Source organism: Drosophila hydei, unplaced genomic scaffold (assembly GCF_003285905.1).
Source record: "Drosophila hydei strain 15085-1641.00,03,60 unplaced genomic scaffold, DhydRS2 tig00008122-arrow-pilon, whole genome shotgun sequence".
NCBI lineage: Eukaryota > Metazoa > Arthropoda > Insecta > Diptera > Drosophilidae > Drosophila > Drosophila hydei.
The window spans coordinates 6,296,224-6,320,960 of NW_022045833.1; the positions used below are offsets into that span (position 1 = coordinate 6,296,224).

The following is a 24,737-nucleotide window of genomic DNA, read 5'->3' on the forward strand; positions in this document are numbered from 1 at the left end:
GCAAATAGCGTAAAAAGCAAAATGTGTTCATTTAAATATATGTATATGTGCTCGAAATTAACATAAAGTAGCTTTTAAAAGGGGCGGGGGCGTGGGGCGGCGTCCGGTGTGGGGCTTGTGGCTGGCTTTTAGGCTGTCATAATCAGGTAGCACAGCCAATTGGCCAGGCGGAAGGCTCAAAGCCCAAAGCCCAAAGCCGCAGCACGCTAATGCGCCTGTAATTATGCTAATAATAACGAGCAACCACACGAGTGTGTGTCTGTGTCTGTGTGTGTGTGTGTGTCTGTCTGTGTTTGTTGCACAGCTTAAAATGCCTTTAGAGGCAGCTGCAACAACGTCTTTGCAGCTAAGCACGAGTTTAGCTCCTCCTCGCACACCTAAACTAAAGTGTATGGCAATTTAGTCATAAGATGCTGGCACATATGCATATGCACAACTAGTTGCAACTTGATGCAGCAGCTGTTGCACCTTAGCTGGTGTTGCCACCCTTTAAGCTGCTCTTTAATCATCCAAACATGTTAGACAGACAGCCAGGAGGACACGCAGGCACTCAGGCAGGCAGATGGCCAGGCAGAGAGACAGACAGGCTTGTTATTTTATTATATGTTAGATTTGGTAGCTTGTGTATTTAGCTTAGTTCAACTGTCAGAGCATATCATTAGCACAAATCTCCCAACTGACAGCAAAGTTTTTCACATGCCAAAACATAAATACTTTGTTGGCAAAAAGTATTTGATGATGCCCTGTAGGCAGTGATAGAGCGGGTATATTACATTTAAAATAAATAAATGTTCAGTGTATGTTGAATAATACCAATGTGTAGTTGAATTGGCAAAAAAAAATATGTTATCGATAACATTCGATACATATCGTTCACTAATGTTACTCTGTATGGCACTCTGTGTGCATAAAACCGGCATATTTAGTTCTTGTTGAACAGAATTGTGGGAAAACAAATCATGTTATCGATAACATATCGTTCACTTATTTTTAACAGCTTTCAGTTTCAGCAAATATTTTAATTTTTTTAATAGCTAGCGCAGTTACTTTTTTATTTGTTTGATAAATTTGTGCATCAATACCACTACCAAGTATCATGTTATCGATAGCTGTCGACAAAATTCACTTATTAGTTCTATTCTGCTCTATGTTCATTAATATAAAACAAATATATGTTGAGTAGTGCCATTTTATGCTAGTAACACTGACCTTATGTGAGTAAACGCAATTATCGATAACAATCGATAAATATTGCACTCTTATGAAAAGTCTAAATAAAAAATTTATTTTTTTGCTTATTAGCATACATATTTTAAATCGAGCTTAAGTTAACAGAATTTATGATTATCGATACCTATGAACATATCAAAAACTTATCGATAACGAAGACTAAATAAGCGATAACCAACAAAAAAGCATTGTAATCGCTCAGTAGGATAATTTAAAGCCTTAGCTCTAGTTTTTTCTTATTGTTTCTAATAATCGATAACAAATCAGGCATGCCCCTAACGCAAGGCAACCCTTTTTGACTACAGGCCAAACGCTTAGTCGTGTTTGTTAGAGCGAAACTTTTTAGGGTTTTGTTTTTAGAGTTTTTGTCGCTAAGCTTTAGCATGTGTGGTGATAACAAAATGAATTGTCAATGGCGCGACAGGCGCAAAACAACAATATGTTAATAAGCGCCAAAATGCTCAGAAACAACAACAACAATAACAGCAACAATGACAATGGCAATAATATGGCCAAAGAACGCGCTGACAACTTAAAGCCTTTGCTGTCAAAATGTTAACAGAAAGCCAGGACATACACATGTGCGTGAGTGTGTCTCTCTCTCTCTCTCTCTCTCTGTGTGTGTGTGTGTAATGAAACCCAAAACTTTTGCTAAAGCACGTACGCTCATATATGTGTTTATATATACATATATATATGGCATACTATAAGCAGCCAAACAATTTCTGTTCAATGCGAAAAAAATCGCGCATAAATATCGAGCAAGGCTATAAAAATATGTTGCGCTGTGTGTGTGTGTGTGTGTTTGTGTGTGACTGTTTCTTCTATTGCTAAACTGTGGGCAAATTAACATAAATTGTGCATAAAATATTTGAGCATAGCATTTAAGTATTTTTGTGGCTCAACACTTTGGGCAGCTGGCGCTGTGGTTGCTTTTACTTAAGGATATCAACGCAATGGCACGCGCTGACAGAAAGTTGGCCAAAATCTGGGCTGTCTGGGGGGGGGGCTGGTGTCCATTGTGAGCTAGGCTGGACCATAACTTGACAATTGATTTGTAACGGTAAATTACGTGAAATGTCAGCAAACTGCTGGTTAACAGCTCGCAGCGAGAGACAAACTGACATTGAAAATGTAAATGAAATGCAGAAGCCGAAAAATAGCTAAGAGCGAGACAGAGAAAATGAGTGAGGAAGAGAGTGAGAGAGAGAGAGAGCTATCTTTAGAGCTCTGGGCAGCAGACTGAAGACTGAAGTCTGTCTGTCTGACTGTCTGACTGCTTGGCATTGTCTGCATGACAATGACGCTGAGTGACATGACAAGTGGACGACGGCACACACACAGAGAGGGAGGGAGAGAGAGAGAGAGCACCTCAACAGTAACAAAACCAGAGCAAACACTAGAAGAAAGTGCGGTTCAGGTTTGGGTTAAGGGCACAAACGAGCACAAGATTGAACCTGACAGCTGTAGAGACAAGGCCCTCACCCACACACACACACACACACACACACACGTTTGTTTAAACAAATCAGCCAGACATTTACATTTTATATACCCCACACACACACACACACACATAGGGACACAGACCGCAAATACTTTTGGGCATACAATAAATCAAATGAGAAAACTGACAAAAGGAAAAAAGGTGCATTTAGATGAAATGACATTTTTGGCCAATGTGGCTGACAGTTTTTGCTTGGCACTCGAGGAAATGTTTAATCGTGCGAGGGTCTATTGTACAGTTGATTACATAGGTACGGTGCCCATTATCATAAAAACTTGAATAATATAGATTTCATTTTAACTGAAATTGAGCTGGAATTTAATGCGGTGCAGACACAAACATGCAAAGGAATAGCATAAATATTCTTTGCAGTTTGAAGAGAACTCTTCTGGCAAGATTTGATCTGAAGGGAACTGAAATTAACATGAAAAATGTAGAAGGAATATGTAAAAGATGTAGACTTGGAAGTGCTTTACTCAAGAGAAAAGTTTATATTTTATCTTATAGATTATTATCTTATATTCTCATACGTCGTAGCTACTTAAGCAGGGTTAACTATGCCTAATCTCAGCTTCAAATCCCAACTGCAATAAGAAAAGTCAAAGCTGAGTAGACTTTTAACAGCTACCACATCTTTAACAATCTTAACAAACTCTTTGATCTATACTTAAACCTCTCCAAAAAGATAGTTAAGCAGTTAAGAAGCAGATAAGATAGAAGTCAGTTAGCAAACGAGAATAGTGCTTGATAATCGAGTGACAGTTTGAGCATGAGATAAATCTTTCAGCAAATAAGTTGGGTGTATTACATATTCATACAAATAGTTCTTAATGTGCTCTGCATTGATCAATGTCAAATCCATTCGCAAAGTTAGGGCTACGAACTGAACTCAAGAGCTCGTCCAGCTGCTCAATCATCTGGCAATCGACAAGTTTCTCACTCCGCAGCAATTGTTTTTCACAAAAGCCAAATACTAATTGGCCTAAAGGAGTGGCTTGTCCATAAAATTAACATGCTAACAACTAACATATTGGCTGCTTAAGACACTCTGGCCGAGAGTACACTTGAGTTAACTGAAAACAAAGCTAAAGACAAAGGCGAAGACAGAAAGCATGAAATAGAAGCGAAACAATTTTCATGTTGCAAATACACAAAGAAAATTGGTTTTTGGGGCTAACCCAAAGGACCAAAAAACCAAAAAGGAAAACAAGCAACAAACAATTGAGCTACACCAACAACACACACACACACATGAATGTGTGTAAAGTTTTGAAACTGTTTTGGAAATGCGTTGACCAGCGAAAATTTGTCACGTTTCTGTTGTGGAAAATTAAGATTTTTAGCCCTAACTTTTCGCTGCCCTTTGACAAACTTCTTCACGGATTTTCTCCTTTGGGCTTGTTAGCCATTGATTTCTCTCTTTTTCTTTTTGGCGAGTTTTATTGGATTTTGGTTGCGATGCGTGTAGTCAATCAGTTGTTGCGTCAAGCAAATTAGATTCGACTTTTTATTTTGGATCAATTTGTTGTGTTTTTACTTGTGGTTTCTTGTTTAATCAATGGTTTTGCTTGGCTTTAAAGCTGGCTAAAAATCTCAGATGCTACCAAATACACTCGTAATTCACACATTGGCAGCCAGTCGACTCTGTAAGAGGTCCCCCGCGCTCGCACGCGGCGCAATTGAGTCTCAGTAACACATAAGGGATTCTTTCTTTATTTCGTTCTTCTTGTTTTTTACCCCCTTTGCGTATACCCTGTGCACAATTTGAGTTGTTTGATGGGGTATGCTAAGCTATGCTGAGACTTTGCATAAGTTCTAATAGCTAAATAATTAGTATTCATTTTTGAGTATTCCTATATGAATAATATAATATAGGCAATATAAATATTTAAAGCTTCTTATTGCTATATTCCACATATATCATAAATAGCTTCTGTAACATGTATTTTATATTCAATCTATATAGATGTAGTGCAAATTTTTTTTAGCTTGAAATATTTCAAATTAAATATGAATTTGATAATATTATTGACAAAATAATTTAAAAAATATATATAAGTATTTTTAAAATAATAAATAAATTATGAATATTTAACGAAAAATATTTTTTAATTTTTTATTATATGAAAAAGGCATAATTAAATATAAAATAAATCTAAATATAAAATAAAATAAATAAATTTATTTTAATATGATTAAAAGTATTTAACGAAAAATATTCCTTAATTTTTTATTATATGAAAAAAAAAGAATAATTAAATATAAAATAAATCTAAATATAAAATAAAATAAATAAATTTATTTTAATATGATTAAAAGTATTTAACGAAAAATATTCCTTAATTTTTTATTATATGTATAAAAATAATTAATTATTAAATAAATTAGTTTAATTTAATATAATTAAAAATATTATTTATTGCTTGGCTCTACTACAGGGCATTTACTAGTCACGCTTAGAACAGACTCTTACAAATTCGACTTGTTTTCTTTGTTACAGTCAGGAAACGCAGCCAAGTGTTAGCCGACATTTACACGCTGCTGCTGCTGCTACTGCTGCTGCTGTTGCTGTTGTTATTGTAGTTACTGTTACTAGTACTGCTGCTGCTGCTGCTGCTGTTACTGTGCTGCTTCCGTTAGGAGCTGTTTTTTTGCTTGTGTCTTAAAAGGCGAAACCAAAGGCAACACAGAACTTGAAAAGCAATGGCTTCTAGACGAGCTTGCTGCTGCTACAGTAACTGCCTGCTGCCTGCTGCTACGTGGGTCGCAGTGGTGCGCGCACTTTCGCACTTTTACGCTCTCGTGGGCCTCGAGTGTGGATTGGCGTTCGCTACACTAACAAAAGTTTATCGCTTTGTTTCCGTTTCCGTTACGCTGCCGTTACGTATACGCCAAGCTGGCTAGCTGGCTGACTGGCTGGGTGGCTAAAGCTGGGCGTTCAGTCGCTGCTCCCTAAAGCGTAACCTCCAGACGCTCATAAGATGTAATTTCAGCGCTTTGTGCGACTTCGGGCGGCAGCGATGGCGGCAGCCAGGCAGGAGGTGTAGATTTTTCACCTAACTTAGCTTTGGCTGAAGCCAAAGTTTTTCCACAGAACATTTGATTTTATTTATTTATTTCGATTTGTGCGCTTTTCTTCGGGAGCAACTTGCTGTTCTTCTTGTTGGCTGTTCCTGCTGCGTTTTTGGCCTACGTAACAATTTCCTTCCTACGCTTATGCCGCCGGCATTTGCTGCCACGCCTAACCGTCCTGTGAGTACAGAGCGCCCACCGCCCACCGCCCGCCTCTTGCCTCTTGCTAATGTGCATTTCATTTTCCGTTTTGCCAGTGCCACTCAATTCGTTGGCCATTTCTGGCTTGTCTGCTTCCAGCCGAGTCAAGAGCGTGTGTTGTGTATATGACATATATTGTTTTTGCAAAAAGATTTTCTTCGTCTTCGTCTTCGTCTACTTCTTCTTCTTGTTTTTGGCTTCCCTGGCGCCGCAGGAGCCACTTAATTTCCAACTTACATTCCAATCACGTGCATATCTATGCCAATCTTTATTTTGCTTTTGCAACTTTTAAGCTCGTTTCCCGTTTACACGCCCACAATGCGCTGTCTATTATTCCCACACACACACACCCAACGATTGTGTGTGTGTACCTTTTTTGCACATCATATTTATGCGCTTGCCAATAAGGGTATTATAATTTGCTCATGCTTTGTGTGACAGCTGTGCGTTCTCAGTGCTGTTAGGCTAGTTATTTCGACTTTGAATGGGAATATTCCGTATGAACTGAGCTCGCTTGGGTCCTAGCTTGCTGAAACTTGCTAGGCCAGCTCGTTTTAGTGCTAATATGAGCATAAATTGCACTCAAATATTTTGTTTGACTCTATCATATAGCCATAGGCAGAATAGCCTTAGAATTTAGTTCTTGTATGAGAAACTTTTTTGTTTATTTGGTTATCTTGATAAAACTTGGCCTTAGTGAGTTTTGCCTTAATTTTTAGCTATAAGTGCAATTTTTTGGATTATTGGACTACTATGTCATATAGTTGTCGTAGCTATTTTAACTCAAATATTTTGTTCTTGTATGAAAAAGTTTTTACTATTAACAATTGTTCATGAGAATTTAGTATTTATATGTCTTTATTTAGTTTTTAGTGCAAAAATAAAATTTTGAAGCATTTGGCTTACTAAATCATAAAGCTGTGATGGACTAGATGAGTCAAGCTTTTAGTTCATGTATGAAAAACTTTTTTGATCTTTAAGTTATCTTGGACGAAATTTTTATTTAACCATTTGAGTAAGTTCTTAGAAAAACTACTTAATTTTGTAAAGATTGGCTACTTATAATATATAGCTGTCATAGCAATGAGCCGTCTAAAATTAGTTCTTGTATGAGCAAGTTTATGGTTTATCAATAGATCTAAAGCAAACTTGTTTTGTGCAAGTTTAATGATGCCTTTTATGCTTATGTAAAGTATTGTCTGTATAGGACTAATATTATATATAGATGCTATAGAAGCTATAGGCTAAAATTTTAGTTCATGTATAACAAATTTAATTGTATCTTAAGATATCTGAAGTAAAATTCATATTTTAGTGAAGTGAAGATTTACAAAAGTAATTTAACATTACTATGCCATATAGTCATATATAACGATTCAATTTAAACAAAAGTTTTTGCTTGCTAAGCTTTTCTGGTATTTTTTCTATATAGAGCTGCAAGCGCATTTGGACTTCGTATTTTCATTGCCTGCTTTTTCTTGCTCATTCATATTTATATTTGTTTTGTTGCTATATATACATATATATGTTTATATAGATATGTATGCATCTATATGTTTTTTTTGGCTTTGAAGCCGGCGTACGTGAAGCATGTCTATTATAATATCTATCACTTTTTCAACTTGTTATCTGCCTTTATACTTTTTTTCTGTGGCATATATATATATATATATATATATAGACAGACAGATGTGTGCGTATGTATGTTGTGGGCATTTCTGCCAAATGCTGAGTTGGCTGAGTCCAAGCAAGCAAGTTGGCACTGACACCGATACTTTGTGCTTCACTCAGATGCTGCTCGTTTGGCTGCGGTCACAATCGTAATTTTAGCGCTGGCTTGGCCTGCAGCTGACACCTAAACGGTGGCCAAAGCATAAATCCTGCTTGAATCGAGCTCGTTGCGCTGCAACACACTTTTCTCTCTGTGTGTGTGTCGCCCATTGATTTGGCGCTGAAAATCCAAACACGTTTGCCGCCCAGCTACGTCGAAAGGGGCGGCAAACTGTCCAAAAGTTATGAGGCCAACGCGTGCAGGGTATTAAAACACGTGGCAGAATCATTCCACTATATATATATACATTTATATACATTTATATAACATCTTTTGACATTAATTAGCGCAAAAAGTTGCAATGTCTTGGCAGCAGCAGCAGCAGCAGCGCGACCGTGGCGTATACGTGATCTCGTGCAACGCATTAAGCTGGGCGCATGCAACTTTTTGATTGCCCTCATTTGTCAAAATGGCGCGTGCGCTGCTCATTTGCATTTGCCCTCCAGCCCCCAACAGCCCAGCCCAGCCCAGCCCTGGAGCCGTTAGTTTTTGCCTTTTGATTTGGCACATATTACTGCATTCAATATTATCGCTGCTTTAATTAATTGCAACAGCAGCAGCAGCTGCTACAATCATTTTCGCTGCTTTAAAAGCAAGTAAGTCTGCTCTGAATGGGAGTGACTGACTAGAAAATACCTACACTTTGTATGCGAGCGAAGCCTATGCATTTGTCCATTTGAATCAAGTGTAGACTGTATCAAGTTATTGATAAATTCGGCTTAGATATGCTATTAGGTAAACTTAGTGTGTGAGAGAGTGCTCAGACAAAATTGAAAGTGTTGCCTATTGAAAGCTACATTTTTATTTAGATCAAGTAAAGAATAAGTGAAAAACTTTAGAATCAATTTAGTTTGCCTTAATAAAATTAGTTTTTGCCTTAACTATTACAAAAATTTTGAGTTTTTAAGATCTTACCGAAAGTAAAAGCTAAATAAACATATCGATTTTTATCGATCATGAAAAGAGTTATCGCAAAATGGTTTCCTTCTATGCATGTATAGAGACTTATATATAGAAATATATATATATAGAGAAAGAAAGAGAGGGAGAGAGACAAACAAACTCATCTCGTCATCTAACTGCCACGCCTACTTCCACCCATTACACACACTCAAACCAAATTAATATGCCCTATTTGGCACCTTTTCATTGGGTATTGGAAAAAATTAATAAATCGCTTCAAATTAAGTTGAAATGCAAACAGAGTCAGAAATGCAAAGACCCCAGAGACGTGGCATGTGGCATGCGGCATGCGGCATTCGCGGATGCGCGCCACATTCGACATTGATAATGGCTTAAATATAACGACAAACAGCAAAACGTCAACGGCGACTGCCTTTGGCATGGCCCAGCCAGTTGAGTCCTGGCACTTAATCCATTATGCAATCGCTGCCATTATCACTTCTGTAATATATATTTATTATACGACTGCAAAAAAATATTGAGCCGAAGCTGAACGGCAACAACAATAGCAGCGCTGACAGCGACAATGCACAGATAAAATGTCTGCTTATAAAATGTATTATATCTGCTGTTATTAACATTTATTTGGGTCGAAGGCTCTTCTCTTTTTTGTGCTGAGTAGGCTTTGTATAAGAGTTTATAAGTGTGTATAAGAGTGTATGGTTTGCATGAGCTTGGCTTATTTCTTAGGCATATAGAGTCCGGTTGAAAAATATTTGCTTTTATACATAAGTTTCAAGTTGAAAAATATATATACAATTAAAAAAAATTTATAAATATGTAAGAGTTAAATATTGAAGAATTTTAATGTTAAATAAGTTAAAAAATCAGTTATAAAATAATAATATACAAGTTAAATGTTTTTTTAAATATTCAAAAATATCAAAATTCGAATATCTAAGAAATTCGCAATATTTTTTAACTATGCAACGAATTACAGAAGAAAAAACTTTTTTACTGAGTAAAAAATAAGTTAAAATTTAAAAAAATTAATAAAAAAAATTTTTAAATCGAATGCGTATGAAATTTACATATTTTAATTAAGTAAGTAAAAAATAAGTTAAAATATTAAAAAATTAATAAAAAAAAATTTTAAAAAATCGAATGCGTATGAAATTTTCATATTTAAATTAATTCCGTAAGTGTCGAAGAAAAAAATTGTATTGCTGAGAAAACTAAAAAAAATAAAAAATTTGAAAAATATTTATAAAAAAAAGCATAAAAAATAAAATTAAATTGCAGAAATTAAAAAATAAAAAAAAATATATGTATATATATAACTATATATATTATATTAATATAATATAAAAAACTCCCTTTTTAGTTTTGCTCATATTTTTTCGGCATATTTCTATATAATGCGAAATATCTTTAAAAGTAACACAAAGCAGAAATGAGCAGGATATTTCACAGTGTTGACAAAACTAATATGAGCAAGAGTGTCCAAGGACTCAGCTAAAAGGAAAACCCGAATTTCAAGTTAGAGTAAGACATAAGCCACGTCAGAATACAGACCAAAGCTGTTAGGTGCAACACGACTTGTTTTCATTTCTCTCAATTGGAGTTCAAGAAACTGCCCAATAATAATTACTCATTTAATAAATTCATAAAACAAAGTACAACAATCAATGATCTGGCAAATAGGACAGCTTCTCGCTCAGCTCCATTTGGGTCTTGATCATGCTGGACAGCGTAATGCTCATCAGCATGTTGCGCACATTGGCATTGAACATGACGCGAAAGCTGTCCGCATCCAGCAGCGGAACAGATGTCAGAGCATCGTGCAGAGCACGTCCAATGCTGTTGTCCGGTCGACGTTTGCGCGCCAAGACATCATTGATGTAGCGCATCACTAGATCCAATTTCTGTTCCAGCTCTCGAGTCGCCTCCATTACGTGCACCAGCTCCGGCAGCATGCGACCCAGCTGCTTGGTCGGATGCAGCGCCTGCTTCTGCATGAGCCGCAAAGCCACCGACTCATCGCCATCTGTGTTTATTTTGAGCAGCGGCAGCAGTGTGAAGAGCAGGCCCCTAGTGCCGCCCGGCACGCCCATCGTGACGCCACAATAGAGGCGCGTGGTCATGTGTCCACCTCTCAGAGTTGTGTCCACGAGCAAATGCAGCGGCTGCATGTCGCGGCATTCCCTCGCATAGTAAGCGTGCAGCGCAGCAGCCGAGCGCGAGAGCGACTTCCCGGTGCTGTACCATCCGATGATCTTCTCCTGTGGATAGGTGATCTGATTCAGTTCGAACATTTCGCTCGCGTACTGCGTGTCCAGCTTGAACTGTTCCATCTCGCCAATCTGCTGCTCCTTGTGCTGCACTGTGTAGCTGTTGGTGATCTCGATGATGTCGTTGCACCTGTCGCGACGTCCCAGCAGTGTGCCCACAGCCATTTTGGCCGTCTTCGGGCGCCGCTCGTAGGCCGCGATAATTTGGAATAGCACCAGAGGCTGCAGGCGCACTTTGGTCTGTAATCTATAGTTTGAGATCGACATGATTGATATTAATTCTATTTCTTTCTTTGCCCCAACTGGATTCGAGTGTCAAAAGTTGTGCAAAAAGCTGCGTGAAGTTGGCCGCAACTGGAATTTACTCTTATCGAACAGTGTTGGAAAAGCTCACGGGCAGTGTTGAGAGTTTAATTACAAATTTTAGCTAATGTCAATGCTTTATGTGAGAAAGACTTGGATTTCAATGGGTTGTATATTGGGTAAAAGGTAATCAGTGTTGTATAGCACTAATTTTTAACAGCAGTGTTGAGATAGCTTAGCAGTTTTAAAGAGATTATCAGAACCTCGTAGTATTTATTACTATATTTTTTGTTAAAAAAATAAGCTAATGGCTAAATGCTGCATATTCTAGCTAAAACAGTGTTGTAAAATGTGTTTTTGTTAATTCCTGAAATGATTAAAAAGTCTAACGATAAAGCCAAAAGCTGAAGCTATTAACAAATATTAAGAAAATTTACGAAAATACAAAAAGTCTTTAACAGTGTTGGAAAGTACGCAAAAGTCGTATAAAAGTTTTAATTATTCATATCAAAAATATATTACAGGTGATTCATATATGTTTATATATTTCAATATCAATATAATATTCATATTGAGCAGTTTCATATATAACAGTGTTGTATAACGATCCATTGTCACAGTGAACGAAAAGCTTGTGCAACATAGAATATTTGTAATTTTTGGAGTAATAGAGCTTAAAACCAAATTTCTAAATGTGACATATATGCAATTATATTTGTCAGTGTTGTAAAAGGAATATTTTACACAAACTGCAGACAGCTTCTGCTGTCAAAGCAATTAAAACATTTAAGAATTTAAATTGAAATTAAATTAAATTTAAATTTAAGCTTGAGTAAAATCTAAACTTATTTTTAATTAAGTTGTTGCCAGTGTTGTAAAATGTTTTAGAGCATATAGTAGGGCTAAGGTTTTATATGACTTTCCCACTAAATTTCAGTTATATCAATGAGCTTTCGAGTGCAGCAAGCGAGTGCCATAGCAGCCAGCTTAATGCAGCTCATCAAGCCAATTACAGCTTGGGAATTTCTTGAATTAAGTCTAATTTAGTGCAAATATTTTAATTTTTGCTCTAGTCTTTCGAATGGAATTTTATGTTCAATCATTGTTGAGTTTCATTGAACTAAAAATTTGCTTATTAATTTGATTTGCATATGCCTTTCGGCTCACTTGAGCAGAGGCCATGGCTTGTTTAACACAAAATATTTGCGAATATGAATTCCGCAAAATCGGAAGTTTCATTTGCACTAATAAATATCGATTAGGCCCATGTGACATGACACCTTCGATGAAAAGTGCTTGAAAGTGTCAGCAAAAGTTGTGTTCATGCTTTTTGTTCGCTTGTCATTGTCACAAAAAATTTGGTTACTAACAAGCATATCCTTTATGGCCTGTGTGTGTGCTGCCAACGACCATTGCCATTTCCATTTCCACTTGAACGAACGACCTTATGCGCTTGACCGCCTGTAACCGGGTTTGCGACATATGGAAATGCCAGGAAACACCAACAGCAACAAAAAAAAATGCGACGAGAATTACGAAATTCCTAGCCAAACACTTTGATTTTGAAAGCAGCAAAAAAAAAAAAATGAAAGAAAGAAGAAGAATGTGGCCAGGCCAAAGTTTTCAATTTATAATCAAAACAAGTGAGGCAAGGACATGGCCAGGACACTGGCTGATTAGTACGCTGACCCAAGCAAAACTTTTGCATGGGCCTTGGCATTCATTCAATCATCATGGAAATAGTGAAAAAAGAGAGGATATTTTGAAAGGTGCACAAAATCCTTTTTACGTATTCAGCAAACAGCGTTAACGAAAAAAAAAGTTGTCCTCGTCGTCGTCCTTTCATGGTTAAATGCGTTTTTCTTGCGTGTGTGTGTGTGTGTGAAAGGATTAGGTATCCCAGCATTTTTATGATTACGCTCACAGGAGATTTCACACTCTGCCCCCATCTGACTCAGTCTGCGTGTTGACGCCTCTGAATGATGGCCCATAATGCAGACACGCGCTGCGACGCAAATAGCGCGTCCCAACAAACATCCTTTGAGTTATGACTGGCACAATTTCTCTTCAGCTTTATCAGCTAGACAAGTGTGTGCCTGTGTGTGTGTGTGTGTGTGTGTGTGTGTGTGTGTGCCCTGTGTTCTCTAAATTAGTTTCAGCTTAAGCCTCGTGTGTGTGGGCGTTTGTTGCCATAGGCCATAGGCGTAGCCCGAACACGTTCGCTGATTAGCCACTAGCTCATTATTTAGCGGTTAGTTTAGCCGTTTTTTTGTTGTTCTGTTTTCTGGCTATTTTTAGTCGTGACTCAGCTTATTGCATTAGTCATGTTAATTAAGCGTGGGGCCAGCAGCTTATCATTATGTATGAGCCAGCCAACAATTAAGCACATTAGAGACGCCCGAGCTCGTGCTTAAATCTATATTAAATTGCATTTTAAATTTTTCGAAACAAGTAGAAGGAGAAGTAGAAGCAGAAGTGGGAAAAGGGCAGCTTGGTACGAGCAGAGCATCATCATTTTGGCTGTAAAAAGTATGCTACACTTGGCCCAGCGGCAGTTAGTTTGCTTGTACAGTAAACACTGCTACAGCGAGAACAGCAAGCAGCAGTAGCTCACACGAACACAGCTAGATAAAATGAAAGACAGGTGCAGATGCGGGTGCCTGGACTCAAGTACAGAGTGAGAGCTGCTTTGCATGTGAAGCATTATAAATTTAACATAAGGAATGTAACATGAGCAAAAGTAGAGGTATGAGGTATGTCTATACCTCTATATATATGTTTACTCAAGCTGAATCGACAATGAATTCGTTATAGGCAGTTGTACCTGTTGCTATATCTCGTATCCTATCAGTTTCTCTCTTTGACAGCTATATTCTATGTATTACTATATCAGAAAGTACACATGTTGAAAGCATTCAGATCGATTCAGGGCTAAGGACTAAAATTTTTAGTTCTTGTATGAAAAACTTTTCAGTTTACAAACATATCAGTTCTTAACTGCGCAGTAATTAGTTACTCTATATATTTAAGAATTTACTCATATCTTATCATTATCAGACTACTATATCACATAGCTGTCATAATAAAGAGGCCTTGAAATTTTAGTTCTTGTATGAAAAACTTTTTTATTTAACATATATTCAGCCTCACCTAGCTTATAGTTTGTAACTTGAGTTATATAAGCGTTTAATACAAGCTTATCCATATCAGACTACCAAGTCATTTAGCTTACCTGGGACTTATTAATAATAATTTTAGTTCTTGTATGAACAACTTTTTGCTTTACCCACAAATCTGTACTTTACTTGGTTTATTATTAAATTCAATTAAATACTTATGGTTTAAACAAAAATAAACCATATGAGACCACTATATCACATAGCTGCCATAGAAGTAATCAGTGCAAAATTTAGTTCTTGTATGAATAGAAGCAATCAGTGCAAAATTTAGTTCTTATATGAAAAAGTTATTTAATTTTCAAAATACCCCAGCCAAATTTAGCAATTAAGATCACCACTGTTTAGGCAGCAAATATGTTAGTTTAAATACTATAAGCATTCTATATGTTCTCTCTACAAAAGAGCATTCCAGATTCGTTCTGTGTTAGTTTTGGCCATTCGTTTCGTGTAATTTTGCGCATACATAAAGGCAGCTGGAGGGCGCTGTTCGCACATATACATGCGCAGCGCTATCAAGACGGCAAACAAAACCAATGCAAAGGAGCATAATACAAGCCAGATGAACAGCAGTGGGCCAGAGCAGAGTCCTGCCTTTACTGGCTGGCTGGGGCCGGGCGCAGCCAAGCAAATGCGAGCGTGTTAACAGTCAGCAGCTTTTGAGCCAACGGCGAAAAAGGTATGTGCGAACATTTTTCATGTGAATCTGCAGCGAGACAGCGTTGGCTTAGACCTATGTGGGCCAACTTGCCAAAAGATTTGGCCCCCCAAAATGGTGTCCGTTAAAACGCATGCCGTCCAGATAAGTTTCTATTTGCCTGTCACAATTGCCGCTGCCAACAATGTCGTTGCCCAACTGTTGACAAATGCCCACGGGGCCAACTTACAGACACGCCCACGCCCACGCCCACGCCCACTTGGGGTCCGCATATCCTGCGCATATCATTTGTGTGCTAATGGCAGCTGGCTTTAAAGAGCTAGCTTTAAGACGTTTTTAGCCAATTTTTCGATTGGCTATATTCTGTGTGTGTGTGTGTGAGAGTGTGTGTGAGTGAGTGTGTAAGTGAGTGTGTGTTGTCTTTTAATTACATGCTAAAGTTTTCTTCCCTTTGTGCTATTTTTGATCGATTAAGCAGAGCGAGCGTTGCCAGATCATGCAAAGTTTTACTATATGCCTGTTCAGGCAGCGTTAAGAGAGTTGATTGGTTTTTTTTTTGGTAATGAGAGTTAAAGTGTGTTGTAAAGAGAGTACTTTTCTTAAAGCTCTTTGGAGGCGTGGCATGTAGATGCGACTTGAAGAGTTAGATAAGCAAAATGTTTGGATAGCTTGATTTAATTTGCTAAAATATTTAGGTATATAGTATATAATAAAAAGTATGTAGTAAGTAAAAATATAAAGTATAAGATATAATATATATGTTATATAAATAATAATAATTAATAATAATAAATTAATAATAATTAAAATTAATAAAGTCCTCAGAGCTTAAAGGTCTCAGTTCCCAGAGTGCCTTAGTTAATGTCCAAATTTGAATGAATGAAAAAAATTTTAAGTTACTCCAAAGCTCTAATCAAATGGCTAATAGTCGCTTCCATCTAACTCTGGCGACTGTCTATAGCTTCTATAACTAGAAAGCTTTATCAGCTGCAGCTTGAGTAGACTTTATCTAGAGATTCTTTATCTAAAATGCAAATAGTTTAATGAATTTTAGATAAAGTAAGCGTTAGTTGAGACTGCAAATTAAATAGCTGAAATAATTGGTGTCTAAAAGAGCATTAGACAGTCAGTTATAGCCGACAGTTGCTCAAAATTTGATATTATTTTTAGTTGAACTCTCTACTTTGTTCTCTATCTCTATCTATCTCTTTGTCTATCTCTTTATCTCACTCTGCATCTCACTTGACGAGTATTGAAGCAGTCGCTTATGCCCGCCTGCAAGGCTCTAGCTGGTTTTTTGTTACAAAACTAAACTAGTTCATGAACTGTTTTAAGAGCAGTTGCTGGCTGCCTGGCTGCCTGTCTGCCTGTGTGCTGACCCGCATTGACATTGCCATTTAGTTGGCCAACAGCCACGCCCACACACACAGAGACCGCACACCCACTCATAATTTAGTGCTCGCTGTTGAGTTTCAGTTTCGTGAAAGCTGCTTTACCTATTTAGCATAATTTTTGTTATATACTCAGTTGATGCTGCTGCTGCTGCTGCTGCTGACGTGAATGTTGCTGACGTTCAATGCTGCAGCAGCGGCAGCAACAGCTGCTCATGTCCTGTGCCCTGCGGCACAATTTTTGGCCACTTTTGTGCGCTGGCTCTTTGGACATTAGCGCGCTGTTTAACATTTTACGTGCAGGTGAAGGAGCTGCTTCTACAGTTTTTTTGCATGCCAAATTTGTGAATGGCAATGGTAATACACAGAGCCCAACAACTCACAGATTCTGTTGGCTGCTGTTGACACAGTTAAACTCTGGCCATTTATTATGCGAATTTATTGCGGCTGACAAAATGCAGTTGCAGTTGCAGTTGGCCTAGAGTTCTCTATTTTTTGGCTTACAAAATGTCTTGATAACTTAATTAAGGCTGGCAAAGAGGGCAACAGAGGAAGCGTGTCAGAGTGTGCGTGTGTGTGTGCAGAAGTTTGCCTGCCAAACACACACGCACACACACACACACACACACACGCAATGCATTTTCGCACTCGCGTAAATTAACAAATAAGCGACGTGAGAATTTGCATGTGTGTGTGTGCACATATGTGCACAGTCATGCATGTATGCATGTGTGTGTGTGCGTGTGTGTGCGTGGCAAATGTCCGCCACTAGCGTTCAAAGTTTACCTTTGGTTTTTGGTGCAAATTTGATTTGGTTTTGCGCCTCTGAGGAAACTTTAACTTGCATTTAGCTGCCTGCCGACCTGCCTAACAGCCTGACAGCCGGATTTTGGCTATGTGTCTGTGCGTGTATATGTATATAGAGCTGCCTGCCTGCCTGCCTGGCGGTCTGCATACATATGTATGTAGTTAATTTGCGCTACAATGCACCTTTGCTGCTGCTGCTGGGCTAACAACTTGCTCTGTCGCACGCGCTAGCTATCGCTCTCTCTCTCTCTCTCTCTCTCTCTCTCTCTCTCACACACACACATATTTAAGTATGTGTGTGCGCATCTTTGCCACTAAGTGGCGCAAAGAGCTCGTGTGGCACCGCTAACAGCTACTAAAAACTCAATTACCAGTCAACTCATTTTCCAGCTAACACACACACACCCACACACACACACACACACACACACTTGCAATTAACCGCACACACGAGTGTGGCTATGCTTTTTGGCTGTAAATTGAATTCTTGCCTGACAAATCTAAAGTATTTAAGTTCCATTAGAAACGTTTAGATTTCCAAGGCACGTGGGCAGCGCTTGAAGTTGGTTAGAAAATTCAATTATTTTATTTCATTTTCAATAATAATTCTTAATGTGTGCTCGCAATGTTCTTTACTTTGACTTTCAGCTTGAGGCTTGGAGTAAAGCAAAAACAGGTTGATTAAGCTGGCTGCTGGCAACTGGCAACTGGAGACGTGTCAGATCCCATAATTTATAAATATTGTTGAACAGAGTGACCAGCTGAGTCGATCTAGTCGTAGCTGCTCTACGCAGCATTCCAGGTATCTGCTAGTCGGGCAGTCTTAACTAGAGCATTCTTGCTTTTTATTAGAATTTTATGCAAGTAGAAATATATGTAGTAAATATATAAAAAAATAACACACATTTAAAAAAAAATTTGTTTCACAGAAAAAATTAATTTTTTTGGAAATTTTTCATATATTTAAAATTTTAAATTAAGCAAAATACTTTTTTTATGCAAAGAGCCATTTAAAACTGGTAGCAAAATTTTATTAACAAAAAAATATAAATTTTCATTAAATTTAAAAAGCTTTAAAAATGCAAAAATAAAATGAACAAAAAATTAATTTAAAAAAATAAATATATTTTTGACACATTTTTTAATTTTCTATAAATATTATTTGGAATAATAATCATACATCATTATATTGAATATTAACCAAATAGTATTAAAATAAATTTAAATAATTTTTTTTAAATGCTTTAAAACATTATTTTAATATTTATGCATTAAAGATGTGTGCAATAATTATTTAATATGCATTATTCATATTTAATAGAGGTTTAAAATCATAAATTTCGTAAACGAATTTAATTTATTAATTAAATAAGCGAAGGATAGAGCTAGAGAGAAATAGAAAACCGTTGCTAAATTATGCATGCAATGCACTTCGTATGCTGGCCAAAAACTTTGCAGTCTGCACGTATTATGCATTTCAGAGAGAGAGAGAGAGAGAGAGAGAGAGAGAATGCTTGCATGTAGATGAGAGTGCAAGAGGCAGCTTAGCAGGTGAGGTAAAAGCAAATAGCAGCTGACACAATGTACGTTTCACCTTTTACCGTGTGTTGCCGCTAACTAATTACGTATTAGCGCAGACGCCTAATTCCAGCCAGCCACGCCCAGCCGGCCAGTTAGGTGTAGTGGGAGGCGCTGCGAGGTATTTAAAATATGTTAGCTAAAGTTTTGCGAAAGTAATATGTGCCAGAGGCTGAAATGCAATTGCTAAAGAGCTGACCCACACGCGGAGGGAGTGTGTGTGTGCGTGTCCGCCCCCTTCATCCTTTTGGTAAGTTGCTGCTGGCATATTTTGGGCAACGTTTCGTGCGCACATTAATTTATGCAAATAGTTGAAAAATATTAATGGCTGGCAGCTGCCAGAGCTCAGAAACAGATGTTTGCTTGGGGGGCCTGGCTGCCTTGAAGCGAAGCTGTTTGCTGCAAACTTAAAACACTAAATTGAACCGGAGCAGCAGCAGCAGCCACCAGTTGCCGCCCCCTCTGACCCGCTCATTTAGCGACATTTGAATTAAATATTTATATCTTTGGCAAAAAGTTGAACAATTTCCGTTATATTATGGCGCCTAAAAGCCAATAAGCCAAAATATAACCAAATGCGCAGCAAACTAAATGCCACACACACACACACACACACACGCACACACAGTGGCTACAAAATGGCGCGCACAAGAAATAAACTTATGGCACACTTCCGCCAATAGTCGAAAACATTTTATTTCATTTCATTCCATTTGAATTCGCTTTACATTGGCCTTCTCACTCGCACTCTACCCCAGCCTCTCTCTCTCTCTCTCTTCCTCTTTTTGGAATGGCTCAAAGCATTTTCGTCGAGTATGAAAATTAAAATGAAACACATAACGGATATGCTACAGAAATCGCCCGACTGGCCTTAACTTTTCAGTTAGCATAAAAGCGAAATATGCCAGGGCATGCTCAACTGTAGTATACCCGTTCGTGCTTACATTTTTTAGTATTCTTAAGATCTCAATGGGCATTTCATAGAATTCATAGGTCTATCTGACAGCTCATCTTGTTGATGGCTAAGGACATCAAATTTTCAATTGTCAAGGCAAGAGCTTCAAGGGTAGTCACAGTACCAAGCCCATATACCCGCTTCTCACATCCTGAACGAGCATAAAAATACAAATAATTTTATATATATAAAAACTTTTGGCATTTTGCTTTGGCCTTTTTGTATTTTGTAGCCCAGCATGGAGTAAATCAAGTAAAAAATGTTTTTGTTGCGGGGTTTGCGGAAAATGGGAATTTCCGTCGTCGCAGGGCAGGCGAACGTTTTCCATAAAACAAACAAAAAAATAGAAAAAAAAAAAACAAAATACAAAATAAAAACAGTTGAGTTTAACGATGAATGGTCAATAACAAGGCCAACACTAATAGCTTCATTAGCCAAAAATAGCAGATACACACACACATACGACCTTAGCGACATTCAAGCAGGGTTAGTTGTGTGTCTTAAATACCCTGCAATTAGACAGAACTGGCTGTGCAGCGTATTGAGAATATGTTTTTGTTTATTTTTATACTGAAAACTTTATTTTTGGGAGTTTAACCAATATTTGTAATCTACAGAGTATCTGTGCGTCTATACATTTTTTTTAAAATTATTTTTACTCAATTCATTTTTCTTTTCTAATGCCTGTCTGCAGAGTATCTAGTCGTCCAGTAAATTAGTTTCATTATTTAAATATAAAATTCTTTTACTTCATACATTTTTATCAAAAAAATGTTATATTATTTTCTACATTTTTTCATTGGGCTATTTTACAGAATATGCTTCTGTCGAGTAAGTTTTTTTCACTTGATTTCAGTTTAATTAATATTATTTTTATACTCTTTTTTTATCTTATTATATTAAAAATGTATTCCGCAAATTTCCAAGTTTTGTCGTCATTTACAGAGTATCTAGCCGTTGAGCAACTCCCTTCCTTTTTGCAATTTTTTGTGCATCCTGTTTGTCCATCAACACAAATCTAAAATCGAACAGTTCGTTAGTAAATTTTCCCATCTATGCGAACGCTTTGCATATTCCAATTTTTTTCCCCATTTTTTGGCAGTTATTTTCGCACTCAATGTCAATATGGCTTAAATATGCATATGGAATGCCACTGATTTGTTGAATTAGCTGTTGCATGCTGCCAGCAGCAACGCGGCAACAACAACAAAAACCCACAAATAAGTCACTAATCCGAAATTGTAAATGCGTTGAGCAATATGAAATTGTGTTTCAGAAATCGCTGAAAATTCCATGTAATTTACATTTGAGTACTATTTGCATTGATGAGTGCTCAAATGAAACTGCAATCGTGTATCGATAATTCTGCAATCGACGCTTCCAATTTGCCACTCGGCCGAATGCATTTGCCAACACTTGCGAATGCCAATTGCAACTCGAGTGTGCGGATGCTGGAAAAACATAGTTTTCACTTGGAGATTGTAGAAGTTCTCTCTCCTTCTCTCTAAACACACACACATATATATATATATATATATCCAAGGAAATATGTTTTTAGGGTATTTATTTTGGCTCCTTTACAGAGAAGCTTTCATATCAATGCATTGGCAAATAACAACTATAAACTAAGAACAGTATTGAGAGACTAGCGAATACCCTATACTCTGTTTCAATTAGGACTGGTCTCTTGATCAGAATTTTTAATAATAATACATTTTAATCAAGATGTAAAAAAATTGATAACAGATTTGATGGGGTATATGTATTGCTATAGGGATATATAATATAGTATAGTATAATATAGTATATTTATATAGAGTATAGTGCCGCACTTATATATTTAATATTTAATATGCTATAATAAGCAAATACCCTATAATTTGAGGAATATATGTTAATAAAAACTACACATATTTCCACAATAGTATTTGATCTATTAATGGTAGTTCTATTTAATCTACTCTCTAAAATCTTAAATTAATTTTATACTAAAAAATCGCAGTGACAACTGAAATGGATTAGTATTAATATTTTAGGGTATATATAAATGTATAAATGTATGTTCACTTAATAAATATCAAGATTAAGCATATATTCTAGATCTGTATACAATTATAGTTGTTTCCTTTTTTCTCATGTCTCTAAACGATCTTACAACTTATATACACTCTTTTCAAATGCCTGTCTGTAGGGTATTCAAATTACAGCAGCTCCCTATCGCATTAAGTGCTGCTGTACTCGATACTCAGCACAAAGTACTCGATACTTTGAGCGGCTGAACGGCTTAAAAGCTCAATAAAGCGAATATTGTTTGAATTTGTTCAACATTTTGTTTTTGGCAGTTTTTTATTGCTATAAATATATATATATACATATATATGTATATGCATTCCAATTTGCATGCGCCCGAGGGGGCGTGGTATGTCGATTGCTTTCATTCCTTTGGTTTTTCGTTTCTTTTTTTGCAAATAATTTCGTGGGCCAAAATTTCAATAAAAATAAGTTGGCAACGAAAATGGAAATAGAAATAGAATCCGTTGCTTTTTTGGCAACTAGATTTATTGCAGATATATATAGATGGATATACATAGAGCCAATTACCCAAATCCCCAGCTTAAAATACAATTAAATTTAAAAGCGAATTTTATATTTAAAGTAGTTTAAGCTATGTATTTTAAATTTAGATGAATTACCAAAATCATGCATTTAAATTGTTGATTTTCCAATACCGAAGAATTAAAATTCTTTTAATGACGAGCAATTGTTGATTATCCGCTCTCGCTCTCTCATACGCAGCCACACTCCGTTAACTGTTTACAACAGAAATGCATCTACTTTCTCGCTCTCTCATACAACAGCGAGCTCAGGAAGGAACGTCTCGAACAAACTTCATACTTGCTCTGCTTGATCGGCAAAGCGATGGAGCTTCTACGTCATTTGCAGTTGAGCGTTCGAGGGAGATGGTCTATTTTCATATGTGGTCCCACTAAGCGCAATTGTTTTGCTCTTACGTCTGTTTATATACATATACATATGTTACATGCTCATATATGTATGTTGTGTGGTTAACGAAAGCAGGCTATTAGCCCTTTAGTGCTTAGTAATTAATTATATATGTATGTATAGTTTATATATTTTTCTGTTATTAATCATGTTTTATTTATGAACTTAATTTAGTTTACTTAGCTAATGAATTGCACTAAAATTTATTTGTATTCAATGCAGCTCATTAAATCCAAATATTAATAATAACATCCAGCAGTTGCCTGAGCTGACAAAATTATGCTGTTTTCTCTTTCTTGCACAGGCAACTGTTTACAACTTAACGAAAGCGCGACGTTCTGCAGCTAAAATCAGTGTGACCGTGCACGACAGCTAGAATACTAGTTCATTAGACTAGAAACAGCTGCAGCTTCTCGCTCTTGCTTTCCCCCTTAATTCTATTTATACATTCATTGTTTACTTACCGCTTATAGCTAATTGTTTAGCATTTTAAACATTTCGTTAATAAGTCGTGCGTATTGCTAAAATGAAATAAAAGAGAAATGAAATTTAAATAAGTGCAAATTGGAGTATAAAGTGTAAAGTCTGCGATTAATGAATAGTGTAGCAAATTGACGACAAGTAAGAAAAATTAGCTGCAATGCGAGACCCTTCTTCAATTTCAATTTAATGGCAATTCCATTTTTAATTGCGACACTTTCATAAATCAGAAAAAAAAATCATAAATACGCAAAAAGTGAAAAGCGCTTTGCGAAAAATGTGAGTGCGAGCCGTGGCTAATTGAAGTTCAATGGAAAATGACCAAAAGTTAATGATGACGTTTCAACTGGCAAAAAGCGGCAAAAAACCAAACAAAACGCAAAGCAGCACAAATAGGAATGGAAATGAAAGAGTATAAGAGGTAGGCGTTAATAAAATTGCGTTTGCCCCGCAGCATTTTAGCTAAAATGAAAGCGTCAAATGTATTATTTAAAATTCCAGCCGAGTAAGCGTGCAAAAAAAAAACAGCCAATAAGTAAAAGAAAAAAATGAGGCGAGGGGACAAGAATTGAAATGCGCAAATTGTGCACACAGCGGGTAGTAGCAAATGGCAAGGGTAAAGGAGATAGAGCGAGAGAGAAAGAGATTGATTTCATGTCAAAAAGAAAACAAGAATTAACATTTAAGCGCAGCTCGTCGAGAGCTTAATACCCTGCAGTGAACTATGTCAAGGGGCTTATATACAACTTTTTATATATGTGAATTGTTATAGCATTATATTATATTAAATTTAACAATATGAGTTTTTTTTAACAATTCAATTAATATTTACTTATTCTTATTGCTTGTCTCTTTGGTTTGCGTTACGTATGATATGAATGTACAGAATGCCCGCTACAAGTGTATATAAAAAAGAAAGAATTTTAAGAGAAGAGCATCAAAGAGCAACAAAAGGTGTAAGAAAAAAACTGGCTGCCTGCTTATAGCAGTAGCGGTTGTTGTTGTTGTTAATGCTGCTGTTATAGCTGTTGTTGTTGCTGCTGCTGCTTTGGTCGAACATCGACAGATTTTTGGAGCTAAGAACATGGGAAACATGCCAAACAAGCAGCTGCTGCTGCTGTTGCTGCAAATGTGGGTCACCTGAATGCGTAGCTTTCAATTTTTATAACGTTAACCAAAAGACACGAAAAAAGAATCAGAATCAACAGCTTCAGTCGTTGCGCATTGTTGCTTCGTTTAATTTACACTGTGCTACACGCTTGCTTTATACTTTACCTTGGCTGTAGATCAGCATTTTGTGCTGAAGTTTGTCGCTTCCATACAAATTTGATTGACAAGAGCGGCAGCAGCT

General features: G+C 36.8%; 1 protein-coding gene across 1 annotated transcript; it reads right to left on the reverse strand.

Moving 5' to 3' along the window:
* Positions 1 to 10,375: 10,375 nt before the first annotated feature.
* On the reverse strand, positions 10,376 to 11,488 carry LOC111600904 (eukaryotic translation initiation factor 3 subunit F-2). Its single transcript, XM_023317260.2, has one exon. The coding sequence runs from the start codon at positions 11,300 to 11,302 to the stop codon at positions 10,430 to 10,432; it is 873 nt and encodes a 290-aa protein (XP_023173028.1). The 5' UTR covers positions 11,303 to 11,488; the 3' UTR covers positions 10,376 to 10,429.
* Positions 11,489 to 24,737: the final 13,249 nt, after the last annotated feature.

Bases quoted from the DNA above. Each gene is read 5' to 3' on its own strand.
- LOC111600904 (XM_023317260.2), bottom strand. From the start codon at position 11,302: ATGTCGATCTCAAACTATAGATTACAGACCAAAGTGCGCCTGCAGCCT.